The 21435-nt window shown below is 41.2% G+C and overlaps 1 protein-coding gene across 4 annotated transcripts in view; it reads left to right on the top strand.

Moving 5' to 3' along the window:
- The window catches only part of LOC139552460 (GRB10-interacting GYF protein 1-like), a 43813-nt gene that overhangs the window by 7642 nt on the left and 14736 nt on the right, over positions 1 to 21435 (top strand). For 2 of the 4 annotated variants that reach the window (XM_071364220.1, XM_071364222.1), the window contains 9 exons: positions 13791 to 13948; positions 14087 to 14327; positions 15501 to 15700; positions 16820 to 16917; positions 17027 to 17118; positions 17809 to 17882; positions 17978 to 18331; positions 19748 to 19923; positions 20059 to 20219. In XM_071364220.1, the coding sequence (XP_071220321.1) occupies positions 13791 to 13948; positions 14087 to 14327; positions 15501 to 15700; positions 16820 to 16917; positions 17027 to 17118; positions 17809 to 17882; positions 17978 to 18331; positions 19748 to 19923; positions 20059 to 20219 (1554 nt within the window). The remainder of the gene's footprint in view (positions 1 to 13790; positions 13949 to 14086; positions 14328 to 15500; positions 15701 to 16819; positions 16918 to 17026; positions 17119 to 17808; positions 17883 to 17977; positions 18332 to 19747; positions 19924 to 20058; positions 20220 to 21435) is intronic. The other 2 variants (XM_071364221.1, XM_071364223.1) reach the window with 1 other exon arrangement.

The following is a 21435-nucleotide window of genomic DNA, read 5'->3' on the forward strand; positions in this document are numbered from 1 at the left end:
ACACCTAAGTCAGGCATGCGCCCGTGAGAGTAAGCTCTGTTCCTTTTCTTTTCTAAAGACAAAGGAATTGTCCGTTTGGAATATTATTGAAGATTTATGTTAAAAACATCCTAAAGATTGATTCTATACATCGTTTGACATGTTTCTACGAACTGTAATAACTTTTTAGACTAAGTGCCTGCGCCTCTTGAATTTGGATTTGTGAACTAACCGCGCAAACAAAAAGGAGGTATTTGGACAAATGATGGACTTTATCGAACAAAACAAACATGTGTTGTTTAACATGAAGTCCTATGAGTGTCATCTGATGAAGATCATCAAAGGTTAGTGAATAATTTTATCTTTTTGTGACTCCTCTCTTTGGCTGGAAAAATGGCTGTGTTTTTATGTGACTAGGCACTGACCTAACATAATCGCATGGTATGCTTTCGTCGAAAAGCCTTTTTGAAATCGGACACTGGTGGGATTAACACGTTTCTTTAAAATGGTGTATAATACTTGTATGTTTGAAGAATTTTAATTATGAGATTTCTGTTTGAATTTGACGCCCTGCACTTTCACTGGCTGTTGTCAAATTGATCCTGTTAACGGGATTTCAGCCGTTAACAAACTATAGTTTTGGGAAGTCGGTTAGGACATCTACTTGTGCATGACACAAGTAATTTTTCCAACAATTGTTTACAGACAGATTATTTCACTTATAATTCACTGTATCACAATTCCAGTGGGTCAGAAGTTTACATACGCTAAGTTGACTGTGCCTTTATACAGCTTGGAAAATTCCAGAAAATGTTGTCATGGCTTTAGAAGCTTCTGATAGGCTAATTGACATAATTTGAGTCAATTCGAGGTGTACCTGTGGATGTATTTCAAGGCATACCTTCAAACTCAGTGCCTCTTTGCTTGACATCATGGGAAAATCAAAAGAAACCAGCCAAGACCTCAGATTATTTTGTTATTTATTTATTTATTATTTTTTTTTTTACAAATGCCTGAAGGTACCACATTAATCTTTACAAACAGTAGTACGCAAGTATAAACTCCATGGGACCATGCAGCTGTCATACCGCTCAGGAAGGAGATGCGTTCTGTCTCCTAGAGATGAACATACCTTTGTGCGAAAAGTGCAAATCAATCCTAGAACAACAGCAAAGGACCTTGTGAAGATGCTGGAGGAAACAGGTAAAAAGTATCTATATCCACAGTAAAACGAGTCCTATATCGACATAACCTGAAAGGCTGTTCCAAAACCACCATTTAAAAAATCCAGACTATGGTTTGCAACTGCACATGGGGACAAAGATCGTGCTTTTTGGAGAAATGTCCTCTGGTCTGATGAAACAAATATAGAACTGTTTGGCCATAATGAGCATCGTTTGGAGGAAAAAGGGGGTAGGCTTGCAAGCCGAAGAACACCATCCCAACCGTGAAGCATGGGGGTGGCAGCATCATCTTGTGGGGGTGCTTTGCTGCAGGAAAGACTGGTGCACTTCGCAAAATAGGCGTTATGAGGCAGGAAAATTACGTGGATATATTGAAGCTATATCTCAAGACATCAGTCAGGAAGTTAAAACTTGGTCGCAAATGGGTCTTCCAAATGGACAATGACCCCAAGCAAACTTCCAAAGTTGTGGCAAAATGGCTTAAAGGCAATGCTACCAAATACTAATTGAGTGTATGTAAACTTTTGGCCCACTGGGAATGTGATGAAAGAAATAAAAGCTGATATCTTTCTCTCTGCTATTATTCTGACATTTCACATTCTTAAAATAAAGTGGTGATCCTAAGACAGGGAATTTTTACTATGATTAAATGTCAGGAATTGTGAAACTGAATTTAACGTATTTGGCTAAGGTGTTTGTCAACTTCCGACTTCAACTGTAAGGCTGTAACGTAACAAAGTGGATAAAGTCAGAGTCTAAATACTTTCCTGTGTGTACACATTTTAAATGCAGGACACAAGTCCATTTTACCTCTGGAGAGTATGAATTAAGCTGTTTGAATCTGCAGCAACCTGCCTACACATAGTTTGAAGTACAATACCAACATAGTTATTACTGTAGTAGGTCAAAGATGTGTGCTGGAAAACCTTGGTAGAGCATGGGTGGAATCGGCATTGTAGTGCTGACGTGAATTTCCTTTTTCGGCTTCAGACCAGTGCCTATTCTCTCTAAAAACAGTTTGTTTTTACTGTCCATGGTTTTTCACCAGAAGGTTATTATGCAACATTATTATACAACATTATAATTAAGCAATAAGGCCCGAGGGGGTGTGGTACAGTATATGGACAAAATTCCACAGCTAAGGGCTTTGACACTACACAGTGTACCTGGACACAAAGGGGAGCATTATCACTTCAAAAAAAGGTTACCTATGTGATTAGAAGAGTAAAAATAAATGTTTTGTCATGCCCATGGTGCATATGGTCTGATATACGACGGCTTTCAGCCAATCATCATTCAGGGCTCGAACCACGCAATTTATTATACAGCATAACACATGCTCTCCTTGTGTAACTTTGATAAGATCCCAGCTCATAATCCTACTGATCATTGCTCAAAGCAAACTGGCAAGAGCAAGGAAACAAAGACTGAAGCAAATATGCTTTGTCACTCGTCGGATGTGGCAGGCCTTAAACTATTACGGACTACAAAGAGAAACCCAGCTGCGAGCTGCTCTGTGATGCAAGCCTACCAGATGAGGTAAATGCCTTTTTATGCTTGCTTCGAGGCGAGCAACACTGAAGCATGCATGAGAGCACCAGTTGTTCCAGACGACTGTGCGATAACGCTCTCGGTAGCTGATGTGAGCAAGACCTTTAAACAGGTCAACATTTACAAAGCCGCTGGGCCACATGGATTACCAGGACGTGTACTCAAAGCATGCGAGGACGAACTGGCAAGTGTCTTCACTGACATTTTCAACCTCTCCCTGACGGAGTCTGTAATACCTACATGTTTCAAGCAGACCACCATAGTCCCTGTGCCCAAGGAAGCTATGTTAACCTGCCTAAATGATTACCGCCCCATAGCACTCACGTCGGTAGCAATGAAGTGCTTTGAAAGGCTGGTCATGGCTGACATCAACAGCATCATCCTGGATACCCTAGACCCAATCCAATTCGCATTCCACCCCACAGATGCACATGCAATCTCTTGCATTCCACACTGCCCTTTCCCACCTGGACAAAAGGAACACCTATGTGAGAATGCTGTTCATTGACTCCAGCTCAGCGTTCAACACCATGGTGCCCACAAAGCTCATCACTAAGCTAAGGACCCTGGGACTAAACACCTCCCTCTGCAACTGGATCCTGGACTTTCTGACGTCCGCCCCCAGGTTGTGAGGGTAGGCAACAACACGTCTCACGCTGTTCCTCAACACTGGGGCCCCTCGGGTACTTGCTTAGTCCCCTCCTGTGCTCCTTGTTCACCCACGACTGCGTGGTCAAACACAACTCACCATTAAGTTTGCTGACGACACAAGTGGTAGGCCTGATTACCGACAGCGATGAGACAGCCTGTAGGGAGGAGGTCAGAGACCTGGTAGTGTGGTGCCAGGACAACAACCTCTCCCTCAATGTGATCAAGACAAAGGAGCTGATCGTGGACTAGAGGAAAAGGTGGGCCGAACAGGCCCCCATTAACATAGACTTGGCTGTAGTGGAGCGGGTCTAGAGTTTGAAGTTCCTTGGTGTCCACATCACCAACGAACTATCATGGTCCAAACACACCAAGACAATCGTGAAGAGGGCACGACAATGTCTTTTCCCACTCAGGTGACTGAAAATATTTGGCATGGGTCCCCAGATCCTCAAAAATTTCAACAGTTGCACCATCGAGAGCATCCTCACCGGTTCCATCACCATCTAGTATGGCAACTGCTCGGCATCCAACCATAAGGTGCTACATAGGGTAGTGCGTACGGCCCAGTACATCACTGGGGCCAAGCTGGCTGCCATCCAGGACCTATATACTAGGCAGTGTCAGAGGAAGGCCCAAAAATTGTCAGACTCCAGTCACCCTAGTCATAGATTGTTCTCTCTGCTAGCGCGCGGCAAGCGGTACCGAAGCTCCAAGTCTAGGAACAAAATGCTCCTTTTATTTTTTTTTGGGGGGTGGATCAGCTTAATATTGCGGAAAGAATGTTGTTTCCAATGTAATTGTCTGCATCATTTCCAATCCCCCATATTTTTTTGGGTAAATATATATATCCATTCACGTATGCATACATATACACATATATACATACACATACCTACATAGACATACATACTTTTTTTTAAAGAGTATACCTTTATTATTATTCCCTGCAAACCCTACCACCGATCCCCCAATTGGAGTAAACTGATAAACATTTCTGTTTTTACCTTCAATTTATACATCTTATACACATTTACAGACACAGTCTACTTTATAATAGTTCTCTCTTGTTTGTTCTTAGTCCTTCCTCTATTTCTGTTGTCCATCCAGTTTGATTTCCACTTGTAACTGTGCTATTTCACAATAGCTCCGCACCTATACACATTTCACAGATCCCGTATGCCCTACATTGTTTATCTTGTTATTAGTCCCACCCTTCAGCTCCACTCAACCTTTCCCATCTATCTTCCAACATCATCCATTTCGGATTTTTATTTGCCATATATTTTTCAGCTGTGCTGTGATGCTTCACAAAAGATTTGAATCTTCCTATTCTCATAGCTTCCACGGATTGTAAATTAAAAATAAACATTTTTGCTAAAATAATTATTATATTATTGATTGATTGACTATGGCTTTTCAAATCCCCCAGTATTGCTATCTGTAGCGTTAGTTCTACGCAAATGTTGCAATTCTTCAACCATTCCTGGACCTGTGACCAAAAACGAGCTACATGCGGACAATACCAAAATAAATGGTCTAATGACTCTGCCTCCTCACAGCAGAATCTACAGAGCTGAGAAGATTGTATCCCCCATATATATAACATTCTATTAGTTGCAAGAATTTTGTACAATAATTTAAATTGAAAAATTCGAAGTTTTGAATCCGGCGTTGTTTTGCGTATCAATTCATAAACCATGTGCCATGGAATGGGTACATCGAAAATCTCTTCCCAACTATTTTGCAATTTATATGGCGCAGCTGTAAGTTTTTTGGTCCTTAAATGAAATTGGTATATGTTTTTATTTATCACACTTTTCTTTAACCATTTATGTTCTTTAATATAAGGCCGACATACAAGTTCCTTACTTTTATCCCCTTCCACCTGCCTCTTCCATTTTTGTGGTAATGCTGCAATTAATTGGTTGTAATTTTGGGTAGAGCAGACATTTCCATATGTCTGTGTTAGCTGCATGTGTGACATTACTCCACCAGTACTATTTATGATATCATTCACAAACATTATACCTTTTTTAAACATTTCTTCGATAAATACAGTTTTTTTATCAATTACTATATTTGAATTTAACCACAAGATTTGTTGTACTATTTGTTCCGTCCTTTCAGGTGGATTAAACTGAAATTGCAACCAACTTTCTAAGGCTTGTTTAAAAAATAAAGATATTTTGGAGATTATTTCCTTTTCAAGCAACCGAAAGTGAGCAGGTGTAATCTGAATAAAGGGAAAAAGGCCCTTCTTGAACATAGGATGAGACATTCGTACCAATCTACTAGAGAACCAGTTTGGATTTAAGTATAATTTTTGTATGACTGATGCCTTTAGTGAGAGGTCTAATGCTTTAATATTTAATAATTTCTGCCCTCCGAATTCATATTCGTTATATAAATAGGCCCTTTTAATTTTATCTGGCTTGCCGTTCCAAATAAAATTGAATATTTTTTGTTCATATAATTTAAAAAGCAGGTCACTAGGTGTAGGCAAAACCATAAGCAAATAGGTAAACTGTGATATGATTAAAGAGTTAATCAGGGTGATTTTCCCACAAATAGACAGGTATTTTCCTTTCCATGGTAGCAAGATCTTATCTATTTTTGCTAACTTTCTATAAAAATTTATTGGAGTGAGATCATTTCTTTCTTTTGGGATTTGTATACCGAGTATGTCCACATCACCGTCAGACCATTTAATTGGTAAACTACATGGCAATATAAAATGTGTATTTTTTAGTGATCCAATACGTAATATGGTACATTTATCATAATTTGGTTTTAATCCAGAGAGGATAGCAAATGTATCTAGATCCTCTAAGAGGCCGTGGAGAGATTCTAGTTGTGGTTTTAAAAGAAAACATGAATCATCAGCGTACAATGACACCTTAGTTTTTAGGCCCTGGATTTCTAATCCCTTAATATTAATGTTTGATCTAATTTTAACAGCTAACATTTCAATGGCAATAATAAATAGATATGCCGATAGTGGACAACCTTGTTTTACTCCTCTAGATAGTTTAAAACTTTCTGAGATGTAGCCATTATTTACTATTTTACACCTAGGGTTACTATACATAATTTTTACCCATTTTATAAGAGATTCCCCAAAATTGAAATATTCTAGGCATTTATATATAAACTCCAGTCGTACTTTATCAAAAGCCTTTTCAAAATCAGCTATGAAAACCAGGCCTGGTGTCCCCGATATTTCATAGTGTTCTATTGTTTCCAGTACTTGCCTTATATTATCTCCAATGTATCGTCCATGTAAAAAACCTGTCTGATTAGGATGAATAATATCTGACAAAACTTTTTTTATTCTATGCGCCAAGCATTTTGCTAGGATTTTTGCATCACAACACTGAAGTGTAAGAGGTCTCCAATTTTTTTAAATGGACTGGATCTTTATATATACCACTTGGGTCCTGTTTCAGTAATAATGATATCACACCTTCTTGTTGCGTGTCTGATAATCTATCATTTATATAGGAGTGGTTAAAACAAGCTAATAGTGGTCCTTTGAGTATATAAAACAAAATGCTCCTTAACAGCTTCTATCCCCAAGCTATAAGACTGCTGAACAATTAATAAAACGGCCATCTGGACGATTTACCTTGACCCCCCCCCCCCCCACAGCTACTTGCTGTTTATCTATGCATGGTCACTTTACCCCTACCAACATGTACAAATATCCTCGACTAACCTGTACCCCCGCACATTGACTTGGTACTGGTGCCCCCTGTATATAGCCTCAATATTTTGGATTTTACTTTTTGTTTATTTGGTAAATATTTTAACTCTTTCTGGAACTGCATTGTTGGTTAAGGGCTTGTAAGTGTTTCACGGTGAGGTCTACCCCTGTTGTATTTGGCTCTTGTGACAAAGTTTGCTTTGATATTTACTATGCAATTATACAATGTAGCTGGCTGGACAGTCATGTGAAATCCATAGATTTGGACCTAATGAATTTATTTAAATTGACTGATTTCCTTATGAACAGTAACTCAGCAAAATCTTTGAAATTGTTGCATGATGCATTTATATTTTTGTTCAGTATACTTAAGAGAATAGGAATATTCTCCTTTTTAAGTCAGGGGTTCCAAAAAAAATTCGCTCAGGCCCTCCTTCCAGCATTGGGGAACATGCCACGCTCCCCGCACAAGCACTGTTCATGAATAAATTGTTCACACCCCTCTTGTTGGCAGAAAGAACATTTTGCAGGTTTAAAGCTTATTTCCTGCAGTTCTACACATTTGTCATGGGGTGCAGAGAAACTGTTGCTGTTAAAGCTCATTTTCTTGCAAGTCTATACATTTTGCCACCTGCTAATGTGTATTCATGTGACATGAGTGACTCAAACATAAACTTGTCCATGTCATATTTATTTTTATCTGGGTCTTTCTGACAAATAGCTCTCTTTAATATGCAATGATTGACATGACAAGGGAAACTGATGACTCATTACTCAATTTAGAAATTGCACCATGTGCATTCTACTATTAGAACTTTAAAGAGGAAGTTGAAAGCTGGACTGAGTCTCCACCCCACTCCAAAAAGAAAAACAATGTGGTGCGCCTCAGTTTGGGGAACCACATATACTAATTTCAGTATCCCGGATTTACATTTACTAAGTTTAGTCTAGTTTGAGACCAGGCTGGCACACAGCAAGTCATGTACGCAAGCGATGATTCTGATGTTTTAATCTGGTGCAGTGTGTGGAACCCCCTGACTACGTTTTACTTGTGAATGGAGATTTCAGATTTTCTGTGAATAGACTGAAAAGTTATTTAACACAGTGTTGATCAGTCAGCACACATTTAGATTATGAATGTCGATGGCAGGAGAGGGAGTTTAGGCCGGAAACGGAATGTATTCAACACGTGTTTGAAACAGCGACGCTGTCAATCTGGTTCTGTTTACATGTGCGTTTGGGGTTCAACCATTTTCTGTAGTCGGTTCAACATAGCTAACTTACTGTTTCCTAAAGTAATTTGTTTTCTCATCTATGGTTTATGTTGTTGTCTTGGTTCTTAGTCAATGAAATGTAGCTTTGCCAAGTGCAGTATTTGTACTGTCTGAAATCTGGTTAACGTTGCCTTAATGTTAACGTAGTTTGGTCTGTGCAAAGCAATTTAATATGATTAGTGTGGCAGTTTCCAAAAGTTTGGTTTTAAACTTAACATCAGTTAACTTCTCTTGGGTAGGGGGCAGCATTTGGAATTTTGGATGAAAAGCATGCCCAAATTAAACTGCCAGCTACTCATCCCCAGAAGATAAGATATGCATATTATTAGTAGATTTGGATAGAAAACACTGAAGTTTCTAAAACTGTTTGAATCATGTCTGTGAGTATAACAGAACTTATTTAGCAGGTGAAACCCCGAGGACAAACCATTCAGATTATTATTTTTTGAGGTCACTCTCTTTTCAGTTAGTTTTCATTGGGAAACCAGATTTCTAAGGGACCATCTTGCAGTTCCTACTGCTTCCACTAGATGTCAACAGTCTTTAGACTGTTGGTTGAGGTTATTCCTTTGTGTAATGAAGAAGTACGGCCCTCTTGAAGGAGGGTCACTCGAAGTGTCCTGTTAGATGCGCATGACCAGAAAGCTAGCTACAGTTGGTTTTAATCCTGCATTGAACACAGATCATCCCCTCTTCAATTTGATCGATTATGTTAAAAAATACCCAGAGTTGTATTACAAAAGTAGCTTGAAATTTTTTGGCAAAGTTTACAGGTAACCTTTGAGATATTTTGTAGTCACGTTTCACAATTTGGAACCGGTGTTTTTCTGGATCAAACGCGCCAAATAAATTGACATTTTGGATATCGACGGAATTAATCAAACAAAAGGGCCATTTGTGATGTTTATGGGACATATTGGAGTGCCAACAACAGAAGCTCGTCAAAGATAAGGCATGAATTATATTTTCATTTCTGAGTTTTGTGTCGCGCCTGCAGGGTTGAAATATGCTTCTCTCTCTTTGTTTACAATGGTGCTATCCTCAGATAATAGCATTGTTTGGTTTCGCCGAAAAGCCTATTTGAATTCTGACATGTTGGCTGGATTCACAACCAGTGTAGCTTTAATTTGGTATCTTTCATGTGTGATTTAATGAAAGTTTGATTTTTATAGTAATTTTTATTTTAATTTGGCGCTCTGCATTTTCTGTCTTTTTGCCAAGTGAGACAGTAGCGTCCTGCCTAAACTCAGATTTTTGGATATAAATATGAACTTTACCGAACAAAACAAATGTATTGTGTAACATGAAATCCTATGAGTGTCATCTGATGAAGATCATCAAAGGTTAGTGATTCATTTTATCTCTTTCTGTTTTTTGTTACTCTCTTTGGCTGGAAAAATGGCTGTCTTTTTCTGCGACTTTGCTCTAACCTAACATAATCGTTTGGTGTGCTTTCGTCGTAAAACCTTTTTGAAATCGGACACTCAAACGGTCTGTTTGAGGAATTAAAATTATGGGATTTCTGTTGTTTTGAATTTGGCGCCCTGCAGTTTCACTGGCTGTTGACACGGTGGGACGCTACCGTCCCACAGACCCTAGTGAGGTTAACTGTTTAGTGTGAGAAATGATGATATATTGTGGTACGTGAACCGACCAAACAGGTTAGCTAATGTTTGTCTTATGTTAACTTTAGCTAGCCAAGTAACCTTAGCTAATTGGCTATCATAGCAGCCATGGACATACGCTAGTTTATTTGTCTGTGATCCGATTACACGCCACTGGTTCAGCAGTTACACGACTTCAGCCGTATGTGAAAAACCTTACTTGGCAAAATATATCTAGCTAGCTTTCCTCGCTTGGTTAGCTCTCATTTGACTGGTATAATGTTAGTTTAGCTACCTAGCTAATCAAAACAAAACCACCTTTAATTGACTAGCTACTTTTTTATTATTTTTTATTTGCCTGTTCGTTAGCTAGCTATCTTTCAGCTGACTAGTGTTAGCTAGCTACAGAGGCTAGATGCTTGACTTTGTTCAAGCAAGCTAACGTTAGCTAGTAAGCTACGAAGCTAATAAAAATCTGTGCGTACATTGATTAACGTCAGCTTGAATACCACCATATACCTAGTTATATACAGTAACCTAGGTTACATCCAAATAACCTAGGTGTTAGAACTGAGTTTTGGCAAAATGTCACATTGTCAGAAATGCTACAAAAATGTAGAACATCTTTGTTTCTTAACTTCTTATGGCTGCATCCCGCTACCGGGATCGATATGACAGCATCCAGAAAGTGCAGGACACCAAATTCAAACAGAAATCTCATAATTAAAATTCCTCAAACATACATGTGTCTTATATCATTTTAAAGGTTTTCTTGTTGTTAATCCCACAAGTGTCCGATTTCAAATATGCTTTTCAGCGAAAGCACTACAAATGATTATGTTAGGTCACCATCAAACCACAATAAGCACAGCCATTATTGCGAAAGATAGCTTTCACAAAATGCAGAAATAGATAAAATGAATCACTAACCTTTGATTATCTTCATCAGGTGACACTCATAGGACTTCATGTTACACAATACATGCATGTTTTGTTTGATAAAGTTCATATTTATAACAAAAAATCTGAGTTTACATTGGCGCGTTAGATTCACTATTTCCAAAAACATCAAGTGAATTTGCATAGCCACAGCGTTTCAACAGAAATACTCACCATAAATGTAGATGATAATACAAGTTATACGCATGGAATTATAGATATACCTCTCCTTAATGCAACCACTGTGTCAGATTTCAAAACAACTTTACGGAAAAAGCAAATCCTGCAATAATCTGAGACGGAGCGCAGAACAATAGCCAAATTAGCCGCCATGTTGGGGTCAACAGAAACCAGAAAATACATGATAAATGTTTCCTTACCTTTGATGAACTTCATCAGAATGCAGTCCTAGGAATCCCAGGTCCACAATAAATGCTTGATTTGTTAGTTAATGTCCGTTATTTATGTCCAATTAGCTACTTTGGTTAGCGCCTTTGGTAAACAATTCCAAAGTCACAAAGCGCCTCCACTATAACGTGACAATGTCCAAAAGTTCCGTAACAGTCAGTAGAAACATGTCAAACGATATACTGAATCAATCTTTAGAATGTTGTTAACATACATCTTGAATAACGTTCCAACCGGAGAATTAGATTGACTTAAGAAGAGCGGTGGAACGGACGTCCTCCTCATGTGAAGGCGCATGGTGAATGCGTGATCAGCTCGTGGTAGTGATTACTCATTCCTGTCTCCTTCGGCCCCCCTTCACATTAGTCATCACACAAAGTTCTGTTGACTGGTGACATCTAGTGGAAGCTGTAGGAAGTGAAAACTCATCCATATCTCGCTGTAATTTCATTGAGAGCTTGGCTGAAAATCTGCCACCTCAGAAACAATTCAAACAGGAAGTGGAACTTCTCAGGTTTTTGCCTGCCATATGAGTTCTGTTATACTCACAGACATAATTCAAACAGTTTTAGAAACTTCAGAGTGTTTTCTATCCAATACTAATAATAATATGCATATATTAGCAACTGGGACGGAGGAGCAGGCCGTTTAATATGGGCACCTCTGTGCACCTTTCATCCAAGCTACTCAATACTGCCCCTGCAGCCATAAGAAGTTAACGGAAGGAATTGTGCTTGTGAGAGCGATACATTTAATAAACTGTTGCATCTGCAAGTTTATTCAATCTGGCATTTTATGTCCAATGGTCAATTTTGGAAATTATAGTCTCGTTTTAAGCAGACGTCTAGAATAGGAGATCAGTAGGCTCAAATACTCTTAACTCAATTGCCAACGACCCTGTTAAGAAATGCGCTGTGGTTCTCGGTTACAGATGGACGACTCATGATGAGAAATGTGGAGTGTTGTTGTGTACCTCAAAGTTGATCTGCAAATTTTCATAGAGATTGGTGTTATGTTGGCATAGATATGAATTTAACTGACCTCAACCAACACTTATAATAGACGCTACTGTCGTCAGGTCGATAATATCCCACCTCACGCAGCAACACTGCCTTGCTGTTGAAGTGCTGGAGATTCATTTTTAGAAGTGCTGCACATGGCATAAAAGTTGGTCTAATTTACTCGAGACTGTCCTTGACTGTGTTGGCTATTTACGTTGAAAAACAAACCTAGTTTGAGAACAAAACTATTTTTTGAGTTTGCTTCAGCAAAGACACAAGGGCACTCGAACCAAGTGACAGTGTGCCTGTTTCTCTATCTCACAGGCACACTGTCACTTGGTTCGAGTGCCATTGTTGTCATGTTAACCTTCCACCCTTAAAGGGGTATCTGAGAATTTGTCATCTGTGACATTTTGATTAAAACACTTGGATCACAAAAATGATTTTTTTTGTTGCAATAAACCACATCACTTCTAGCTAGTAATACATGTATTGTTTTACAAACATTACAAAGCATTCTCACCTGGGTTCTTTTGGGTTTTTTGGTCTAATTATTATGGCCCAAAAATATTCTGAGTGGCTGGTAGATTTTAAATTTCCTGCCACAGTGGCTGGTGGACCAAAAATGTTGTTTCAGGCCCTGCACTCATTCATTGCTATGATCATTGATCTCCTGAATAAGCTATCCCTTTTCATTTCTGGGCCCCCAAATCTTTGGATATACTGGTAAAGTTACCAGGTTGTTGGCTCGCTAGCCAATGATGTAATATGACTGAACAAAGTGTAAACAAATGGTTAATGACGCGCAAGTAGTTCTAGAACGTTCCACAATGTTGTGGTTTGTGAATGTAAAATTCAGTCCCGGCGATCCGCTATAGGTAAGATAAAAATGTTCCTCCGGTAATGTGTCAGATCTCTGAAACAACGGTACTGCGAAGCCTTATTACAACAAGTATCTAGGATATATTTTTTTTCCTTGTCTCAGTGCTCCCAATATAAAACTCCTGTTCGCACAGCAAAATATTTAGTCGCATATGTGACCAAATTGGTCGCACTTTAGAGCCCTGACTGAATTACTGATATGCACATGTTGTGTACTAAAGCTAGGACAATAAACCGAAAGTATCGACAGTGACCATTTATCGAAGATATTTTACTGTTATCAATAATGACGATAAGTAGCTTTTACTTTTAATATGGGCTATTGCTAACGGGACAATTTATAATGTTCAAATTGGAGTAGTTTAAAGGGTCAAATAAACATAACTGGTGCTTATTCATTTTATAAATGAACCGTTGTCATGGTAATTCAGTCAATTTATCATGTTATGTGTTTTTGTCCATTTCGTCTCGTTCTTGTGAACCATTTTCACTGTGTGGGCATCAGCTTGTATCTGCTCCAGAGAATGTTTCACCTGTATGCTCAGTAGTGGCCCTAGTACAGTAGTTGTACATGTCTCATCCCCTTTCCCCCTGTTCTCTCTGTGGTCTCACAGGCAGCTCACCTCCAGGGAGTGGTGCTCAGCTCAGTCCAGACCCCTCCTCCTCCACCACCACTTCCTCCAGCCTGATGCCTCCTCCCTCCTTTGGATCTCTCCTCCCATCAACAGGGGGAGAAGTGGAGGAGGACGAGGGCATGAAGCACCTGCAACAGGTAGGGTTGCATTACCATGTCAATTAGACATGCGTTCATTTTACATCCAATTTATTGTCAGGATTACGATTACACTTGATATACTGGCTGAGTGTTATGTAAATGTTCATATTTTTTTATCTTCTCCCACCCTTGTAGGAGGCTGAAAAGATGGTGGCATCTCTGCAGGACACATCCCTTGAGGAGGAGTGTTTCACCCAAGCACTGCAGGAGAGCCACAACATTACCTCCCAATCTCACACACACCCAGCCCCACACTCACACACACACACCGCTGGACACACGCACTCCCACTCTGCCCATAGGGACTGTGCCCTGCCACTCTCCCACGAGGCAGCCATGAAGTGGTTCTACAAGGACCCCCAGGCAGAGATCCAAGGTAGACACACACATTCACAATTTTTAGCAGTTAGTGCATTTGGAAAGTATTCAGAACCCTTGACTTTTTGTTACATTACAGCCTTATTCTAAAATGGATTAAATGTTTTTTTTCTCATCAATCTTAACGGAATACCCCATAATGACAAAGCAAAAAACTTTATTTTTTTTTACATTTTTGCAAATGTATTAAAAATGAACTGTAATCAAATTTAAGTATTCAGACCCTTTACGCAGTACTTTGTTGAAGCACCTTTGTCAGCGATTACAGCCTCGTGTCTTCTTGGGTTTGATGCTACAAGCTTGGCGCACCTGTATTTGGGGAGTTTCTCCTCTTCTCTGCAGATCCCCTCAAGCTCTGTAATGTTGGATGGGGAGCGACGCTGCACAGCTATTTTCAGGTCTTTCCAGAGATGTTCGATCGGGTTCAAGTCCGAGCTCTGGCTGGGCCACTCAAGGATATTTAGAGACTTGTCCCGAAGCCACTCCTGCATTGTCTTGGCTGTGTGCTTAGGGTCGTTGTCCTGTTGGAAGGTGAACCTTCGCCCCAGTCTGAGTTCCTGAGCGTTCTGGAGCAAGTTTCCATCAAGGATCTCTCTGTACTTTGCCCTTTTTCATCCTTCCCTTGATCCTGACTAGTCTCCCAGTCCCTGCCGCTGAAAAACATCCCCACAGCATGATGCTGCCACCACAATACTTTACCGTAGGGATGGTGCAAGGTTTCCTCCAGACATGACGCTTGGAACTCAGGCCAAAGAGTTCAATCTTGGCTTCATCAGACTAGAGAATCTTTTTTTTTGTAAGAATGGGAGTAAATGCGGAGGTACAAATGCTGATAGACATGCCAAAGACGACTCAAAGCTGTAATCGCCGCCAAAGGTCCTTCTACAAAGTATTGACTCTGAGGTGTGAGTACTTACGTAAATGAGGTATTTCTGTGTTTTATTCTCAATAAATTTGCAATAATGTCTAAAAACATGTTGTAGATGATGAGAGGATCTAAAAATGAATTTAATACATTTTGAATTCAGGCTCTAACACAACACGTGTAATAAGTCAAGGGGTTGGAATACTTTCTTAAGGCACTGTACATATCAATCAATATATGTTGCATATAGTACCTTACAGATACTTTTTCACATTGTCATATTGTTTTGTCATGACCCTGGTCCAGGTCCCTTCTCCACGGTGGAGATGTGTGAGTGGTTCCAGGCAGGCTACTTCTCCATGACACTGCTGGTAAAGAGGGGTTGTGATGAGGGCTTCCAGCCCCTGGGAGATGTCATCAAGATGTGGGGGCGCGTGCCCTTCTCCCCCGGCCCCTCCCCCCCACCCCTGCTGGTGAGACAGCCTCCACCACCTCGGGGGTCCTCTGTGAGTCAGCGAGCACACGTCTGTCTGGGTGTTTCTGTTTACTTCCTGTTCACTGGTTGTTTGTTTAGTGGTGTGTGTGTGTGGGGGGTTTGTCAGTTAACCCAGGTACAGCAAAGGCACAGAGATACTTGACTGTGGTGAACAACTTTTTTTGGAATAAGTAGAGTATCAAAGTGGCATAGGCAAAATCATGTGTTTTACTGAGTATAATGTATATTGTCTCTTGTAGCTGTATCGTGTATCTATCTAGAGCAGATAATCAGTAGTGTATCTGGTAGGGATGCACCGATATTACTTTTTGGGCCGATGCAATATTTTCCTTGCCAAAAAAAAAACAATACCGATTTTATTACATTTTTTTAGCGGCCTTTTAAGCATTCTAGTACAGTTAAATAGTTGAAACACATACTGACCAAAAGTTATTTTGTTGACATTTACGTATGTCCCCCATTACCAGTAAAACATAATCAAAACCTATTTATTTCACTTACTTGCTGTGCTTTTTTGTTGTTCAGTCTCAACCAGGATTTCATCATACATGTCAAGCAGTGAAGTTTCAGCTCTGTCTGTCCGTGACCTCTCTTCCTTGGTGCACACTGTCACTGTGTCCGTTTCCATCTTGTCCAGCTGTCTAACATTTCACGTAAACCGTGTTTGTTGTCTGCATCAAAGTAGCGGTCCTTGTAGCTAGCATCGAGCATGGTGGCGACGCAGTAGAGGCTCCGAGAGTATGCCACTGAATCGCTTGTTCACAGCCACTTGTAGAGTACTTTTGCAAGTTTTAACCCCCCTAAAATGTCCTTCCTCTTTCAAATGACTGCTCGACTTGAACTTGTTTAGTTGTTGGAAGTGTGTGCTTAGTATTTTTCTGCTTTTGTTCTGTGTAGCGCTGTATTTTTTGTAGCGTCATCTACCTACGTTATATAGGTATGCACGACAGCTTTGACATCGGTTTTGCACATCGGCGTTAAACTAGACATGTTGGCATTTTTAGGTAGTATCGGCCGATTCTGATATGCTTACCAATTTATATTGTACATCCCTATTATTTGGTGTGCTTGGTGGTTTTCTAAAGCAGTGGCATAGTTGGTAGGTAACCCTGTAGGTCTTGTTCCGCAGGGCAATATGGATCAGGAGCTGCTGAAGAAACAGTTAGAACAAGCAGCCACTGCAGCTCTATACCAGCAATTGCAGATAAGGTTTCAGCACATGAAAAGGTAGGCACACACACACACACACACACACACACACACACACACACACACACACACACACTGGATGTATAGGAGGGTATTTGTGAGTGTACTAATGTGTTTCTGTTTTCAGGAGTGGGGAATCTAGCATGATGAACAGGTCCATGTCAGTACCAGATAATGGGTCTATGTGGGACATGCGTACCTCAGCCTCCCAGCAGTCAGGTACTGAAAAGGAACCCGCTGCATCGTTATCTGCTTCACATACACCTTTATATAAGCAGATGCGGTCAAATGAAAAATGCTGAAATTATGATTTTTAATTTCAAAGGCAAAAATGGCCTGGACTAAATTGTTAAAATTTCAAATAAATTTGGTTGGAGGCAAGGTCATTCTCAGCAAATGTAATTTATCCTACAGGTGGTAAGTTGCCAGTGCCTACAGGGTAAAAATAGCCTTTCAACCAGTTTTGAAGAGGACATTCTGCTCCATTGCACTCCATTTTAAAGTGCAAGGGTGCTAATATATTTGACTGTATTTGTATAAGTGAAAGGGGATACCTAGTCAGTTGTACAACTGAATGCCTTCAACTGAAATGTGTCTTCCGCATTTAATCCAATCTCTGAATCAGAGAGGTGCGGGTGGCTGCCTTAATCGACATCCACTTCTTTGGCGCCCGGGGAACAGTGGGTTAACTGCCTTGCTCGGGGGCAGAACGACAGATTTTTACCTTGTCAGCTTGGGGATTCGATCCAGCAACCCTCCGGTTACTGGACTAACACTCTAACCACTAAGCACACGCTCTTGCATATCCTCCAAGACTGATAGACCTCAGCTATACATCTTTTCATTCACCCAGATGTCCTTCTACATGTTGCCATTGTATGTCAGTAATGTGTTTGTGGCCTATTCCAGGAGGTGAGGCCAACCTATGGGACTTAACCATGAGTCATTCCACTCAGGGGCCATCTCTGGAGCAGCTACAGAAGGTACTGTCTTTATTTACTTTGTCCCCCCTCTCTCACCCTCTTTCACCCCTCTTCTCTCTCTCTTGCTGACTCTCTGTTCATCTCTTGTACCTCAGCTCCAGGACCGGCGTGAGGCTGAACTCAGGGCCAAGCGAGAGGAGGAGGAGAGGAAGCGGCGGGAGGAGAAGAGGAGGCAGCAGGAGGAGCAGAAGAGGCGTGAGGAGGAGGAGCTGTACAGGCGTAAGCAGCAGTGTCGTCAGCAGCAGGAGCTGATCCTGAAGCTGCTGCAACAGGCCCAGCCCGGGGGCCCAGGGTGTGTCTCTGGGTCAGGGTCAGGGACCGTGTGGAGTGGCCCCCAGGTCTCAGCTCTCTCCAAGCAAGGCAAGAGCCTCAGCCTGCTGGAGCTGGAGACCGAGAGGCTGCTCAAACAGCAGGCCCAGCACCAGAGGGCCCAGCAGCAGAGAGACAGGGTGAGGAGAACTTCACACGGGCTGTCCTGCTATGTCTACAGGGAGGTTTTGAAAGTGTAGTAGTTTCTTGAGAAGAAATGTGTGTTCTGAGGATATTTATTACAATGCCCATAAGTGTAACCAGCAGGACCTAAAATTAACACCTGCCAAATGCCGGTATTGGCATGTAAGGTCTATTTCAACAGCCACGTTGACAGGTGGTCAGGGCTCCACAATGCAAACATTTCTCTCGCATTTGGGAATAAAAATAAAGGTAGAAGTCAAGTAATAAGGACATTTTATAGAAAAAGAAATGCTGCAGTAGCTGTTTTCAAAGTGTTTCTGTCATTTTGTTTCATAGCTGGTAGCTAATCACACAAATATCTACAAATCCTATATTATAAACTGGGTGGTTTGAATGCTGATTGGCTGACAACCGTGGTATATTAGACATTACAAACTAGGTGGTTCGAGCCCTGAATGCTGATTGGATGACAGCTGTGGTATATCAGACTGTATACCACAGGTATGAAAAAACATTTATTTTTTTACTGCTCTAATTACGTTGGTAACCAGTTTATAATAGCAATAAGGCTATTATTTGTGGTATATGGCCAATTTACCACGGCTAAGGACTGTATCCTGGCACTCTTAGCCGTGTCTAGGAACAGCTCTTAGCCGTGCCTAGGAACAGCCATATACCACAAACCCCCGAGGTGCCTTATTGCTTAAATATATCCCACCTCGAGCGACGCGTGGAAACCCTGCCTTGCTGAGGAGCTGTGTGCACTGCTAAAGATTCATTTTTAGAAACACAGCACAAAGGCATAAGTTGGTCTAATTCAATGGTGCTGCAGGTTGCGTAGTGGTTAGTGTTGGGCCAGTAACTGAAAGGTTGCTAGATCGAATCCCTGAGCTGACAAGGTAAAAATCTGTTTTTCTGCCCCTTAACAAGGCAGTGAACCCACTGTTCCTAGGTCATTGTAAATAAGAATTTGTTCTTAACGGACTTGCCTAGTTAAATAAAGGTAAAAAAATACGAAAAAATATATTTTGGGGTTACTGTACCACCAACTGAATTTTGCTTTGCCCGGAGTACCATTGAAGTACCCCCTCGTGCATTTTACCAGTAACCCCATACTCATGAGTCTTCTTAAGTACCCCCAGCGACCCTGGTTGGGAACCACTGGTCTAATTGACTCTGAAGTCTACTAAAGTGAGACTTTGTCCATCTGTTTCTTGGCTATTTGCATTGTTTTGTTCACAAACTAGGTTTTTCAATGTTTTGAGTTTGCTTCAACTCCTAGCGAAGACACACTAGTGGGGGGTGGGGGGGGGTTGGTGTAATTATGGCAAATATATTTTGGCTGGTGGACCAGGCCCTGGTAACCAGTAGTGTGACCCATGTCCCTCTGTTCTTTCTCTGTCTTCCTCCAGCATGGAGGCCTGTCTATGGGTCAGTGGGGTGAGGGGTCTGTGGGCATGTGGTCTGGTGGGGGCATGGAGCCCAAAGGCAGCTCTGGAGGTATGGGTGTCTGGGAGGAGGCTGTGAAGAACCAGAACAGCCTCCGCAACATGGGCATGAAGAACAGCCGCAGCAGCCCCTCTCTTAGGTACACCTCACTGTGTGTGTGTGTGTGGTGCATTGTTTACCTCTCTGTTTAAAGCTGTGTGTTAACGTTTTGTGTGTATGTAAACTGTTTCAAGGCCTGTGTGTGCGTAAACATTTTTTCCGTGTCCACCTGCAGCGAGCAGTACATGTTGAGGAAGAAACGTACAGAGGAGGAGGACAAACTGCTGAAGCTGCTGCAGGGCATGAAACCCCAGGACGGCTTCACCACCTGGTGTGAACAGATGCTGCACGCGCTCAACACCTCCGCTAACAACTCCCCCTCCTCGTCCCTGGACGGTAACTAATGATCTTCCTCTTTCACTGGATCTGTGTCCCTGCGACCGGCACCATGAATATACTCAAATATGTCATCACTCACATTCACACTATCTGGGTGTGCACCAGCTCATGCTTTTTATCCCTCTAATCACTCTGACATCAATGCAAATGTATTCAAAACGTTTTCCTTTCCACCCCCCACAAAAAAATATGAAAAGACGATAAATAAATTTGGTTCCGGCCAATTGTCTGGGAGAAGAAAAAAGCCCTATTGTAAAAAATAATAGTTGTTAGCCTATTAATAAATGGGAAATACCAGTCGATGGAAATACATTTGACCGGTCATGCTTATCTCTCTATAGGTTAATTAGCATAATTAACCTATTTTCATTAGTCCAGCATCTTATCACATGCTCACAGCATACAGATAGAGCCTAGTTTCAGTTGAAACTCTTGTCAGACAGCACGAGAGCAGCTGCTACAGCTCCTCAAACAGCATGTTCGTTGCTGCTGTAGTGAAACGTGCTTTTATAAGCCCAATCATTGCATAGCAATTCTAAATATTTTTCAGCTGGTAATTGAAGTGCACTTCCCATTTGTCATTCAAGTACATAGGCAACGGTAGGCAGGCATCAGAACGTCACACACCACTTTGCAATGAGCTGGAGGCAGTAGCCTATGCATATTATGAGGCATGTCTTGCCTTGCTTCAAAAGCTAAAATCCGACCATATCGTGGAAGCAATTATTTTATAAAGACTTCCATATCAAATTTATTTATATAGCCCTTCTTACTTCAGCTGATATCTCAGTGCTGTACAGAAACCCAGCCTAAAACCCCAAACAGCAAGCAATGCAGGTGTAGAAGCACGGTGGCTAGGAAAAACTCCCTAGGAAGGCCAAAACCTAGGAAGAAACCTAGAGGAACCAGGCTATGAGGGGTGGCCAGTCCTCTTCTGGCTGTGCCGAGTGGAGATTATAACAGAACATGGCCAAGATGTTCATAAATAACCAGCATGGTCAAATAATAATAATCACAGTAGTTGTCGAGGGTGCAGAAAGTCAGCACCTCAGGAGTAAATGTCAGTTGGCTTTTCATAGCCGATCATTAAGAGTATCTCTACCGCTCCTGCTGTCTCTAGAGAGTTGAAAACAGCAGGTCTGGGACAGGTAGCACGTCCGGTGAACAGGTCAGGGTTCCATAGCCGCAGGCAGAACAGTTGAAACTGGACCAG

The sequence above is a fragment of the Salvelinus alpinus genome, chromosome 24, assembly GCF_045679555.1.
Source record: "Salvelinus alpinus chromosome 24, SLU_Salpinus.1, whole genome shotgun sequence".
NCBI lineage: Eukaryota > Metazoa > Chordata > Actinopteri > Salmoniformes > Salmonidae > Salvelinus > Salvelinus alpinus.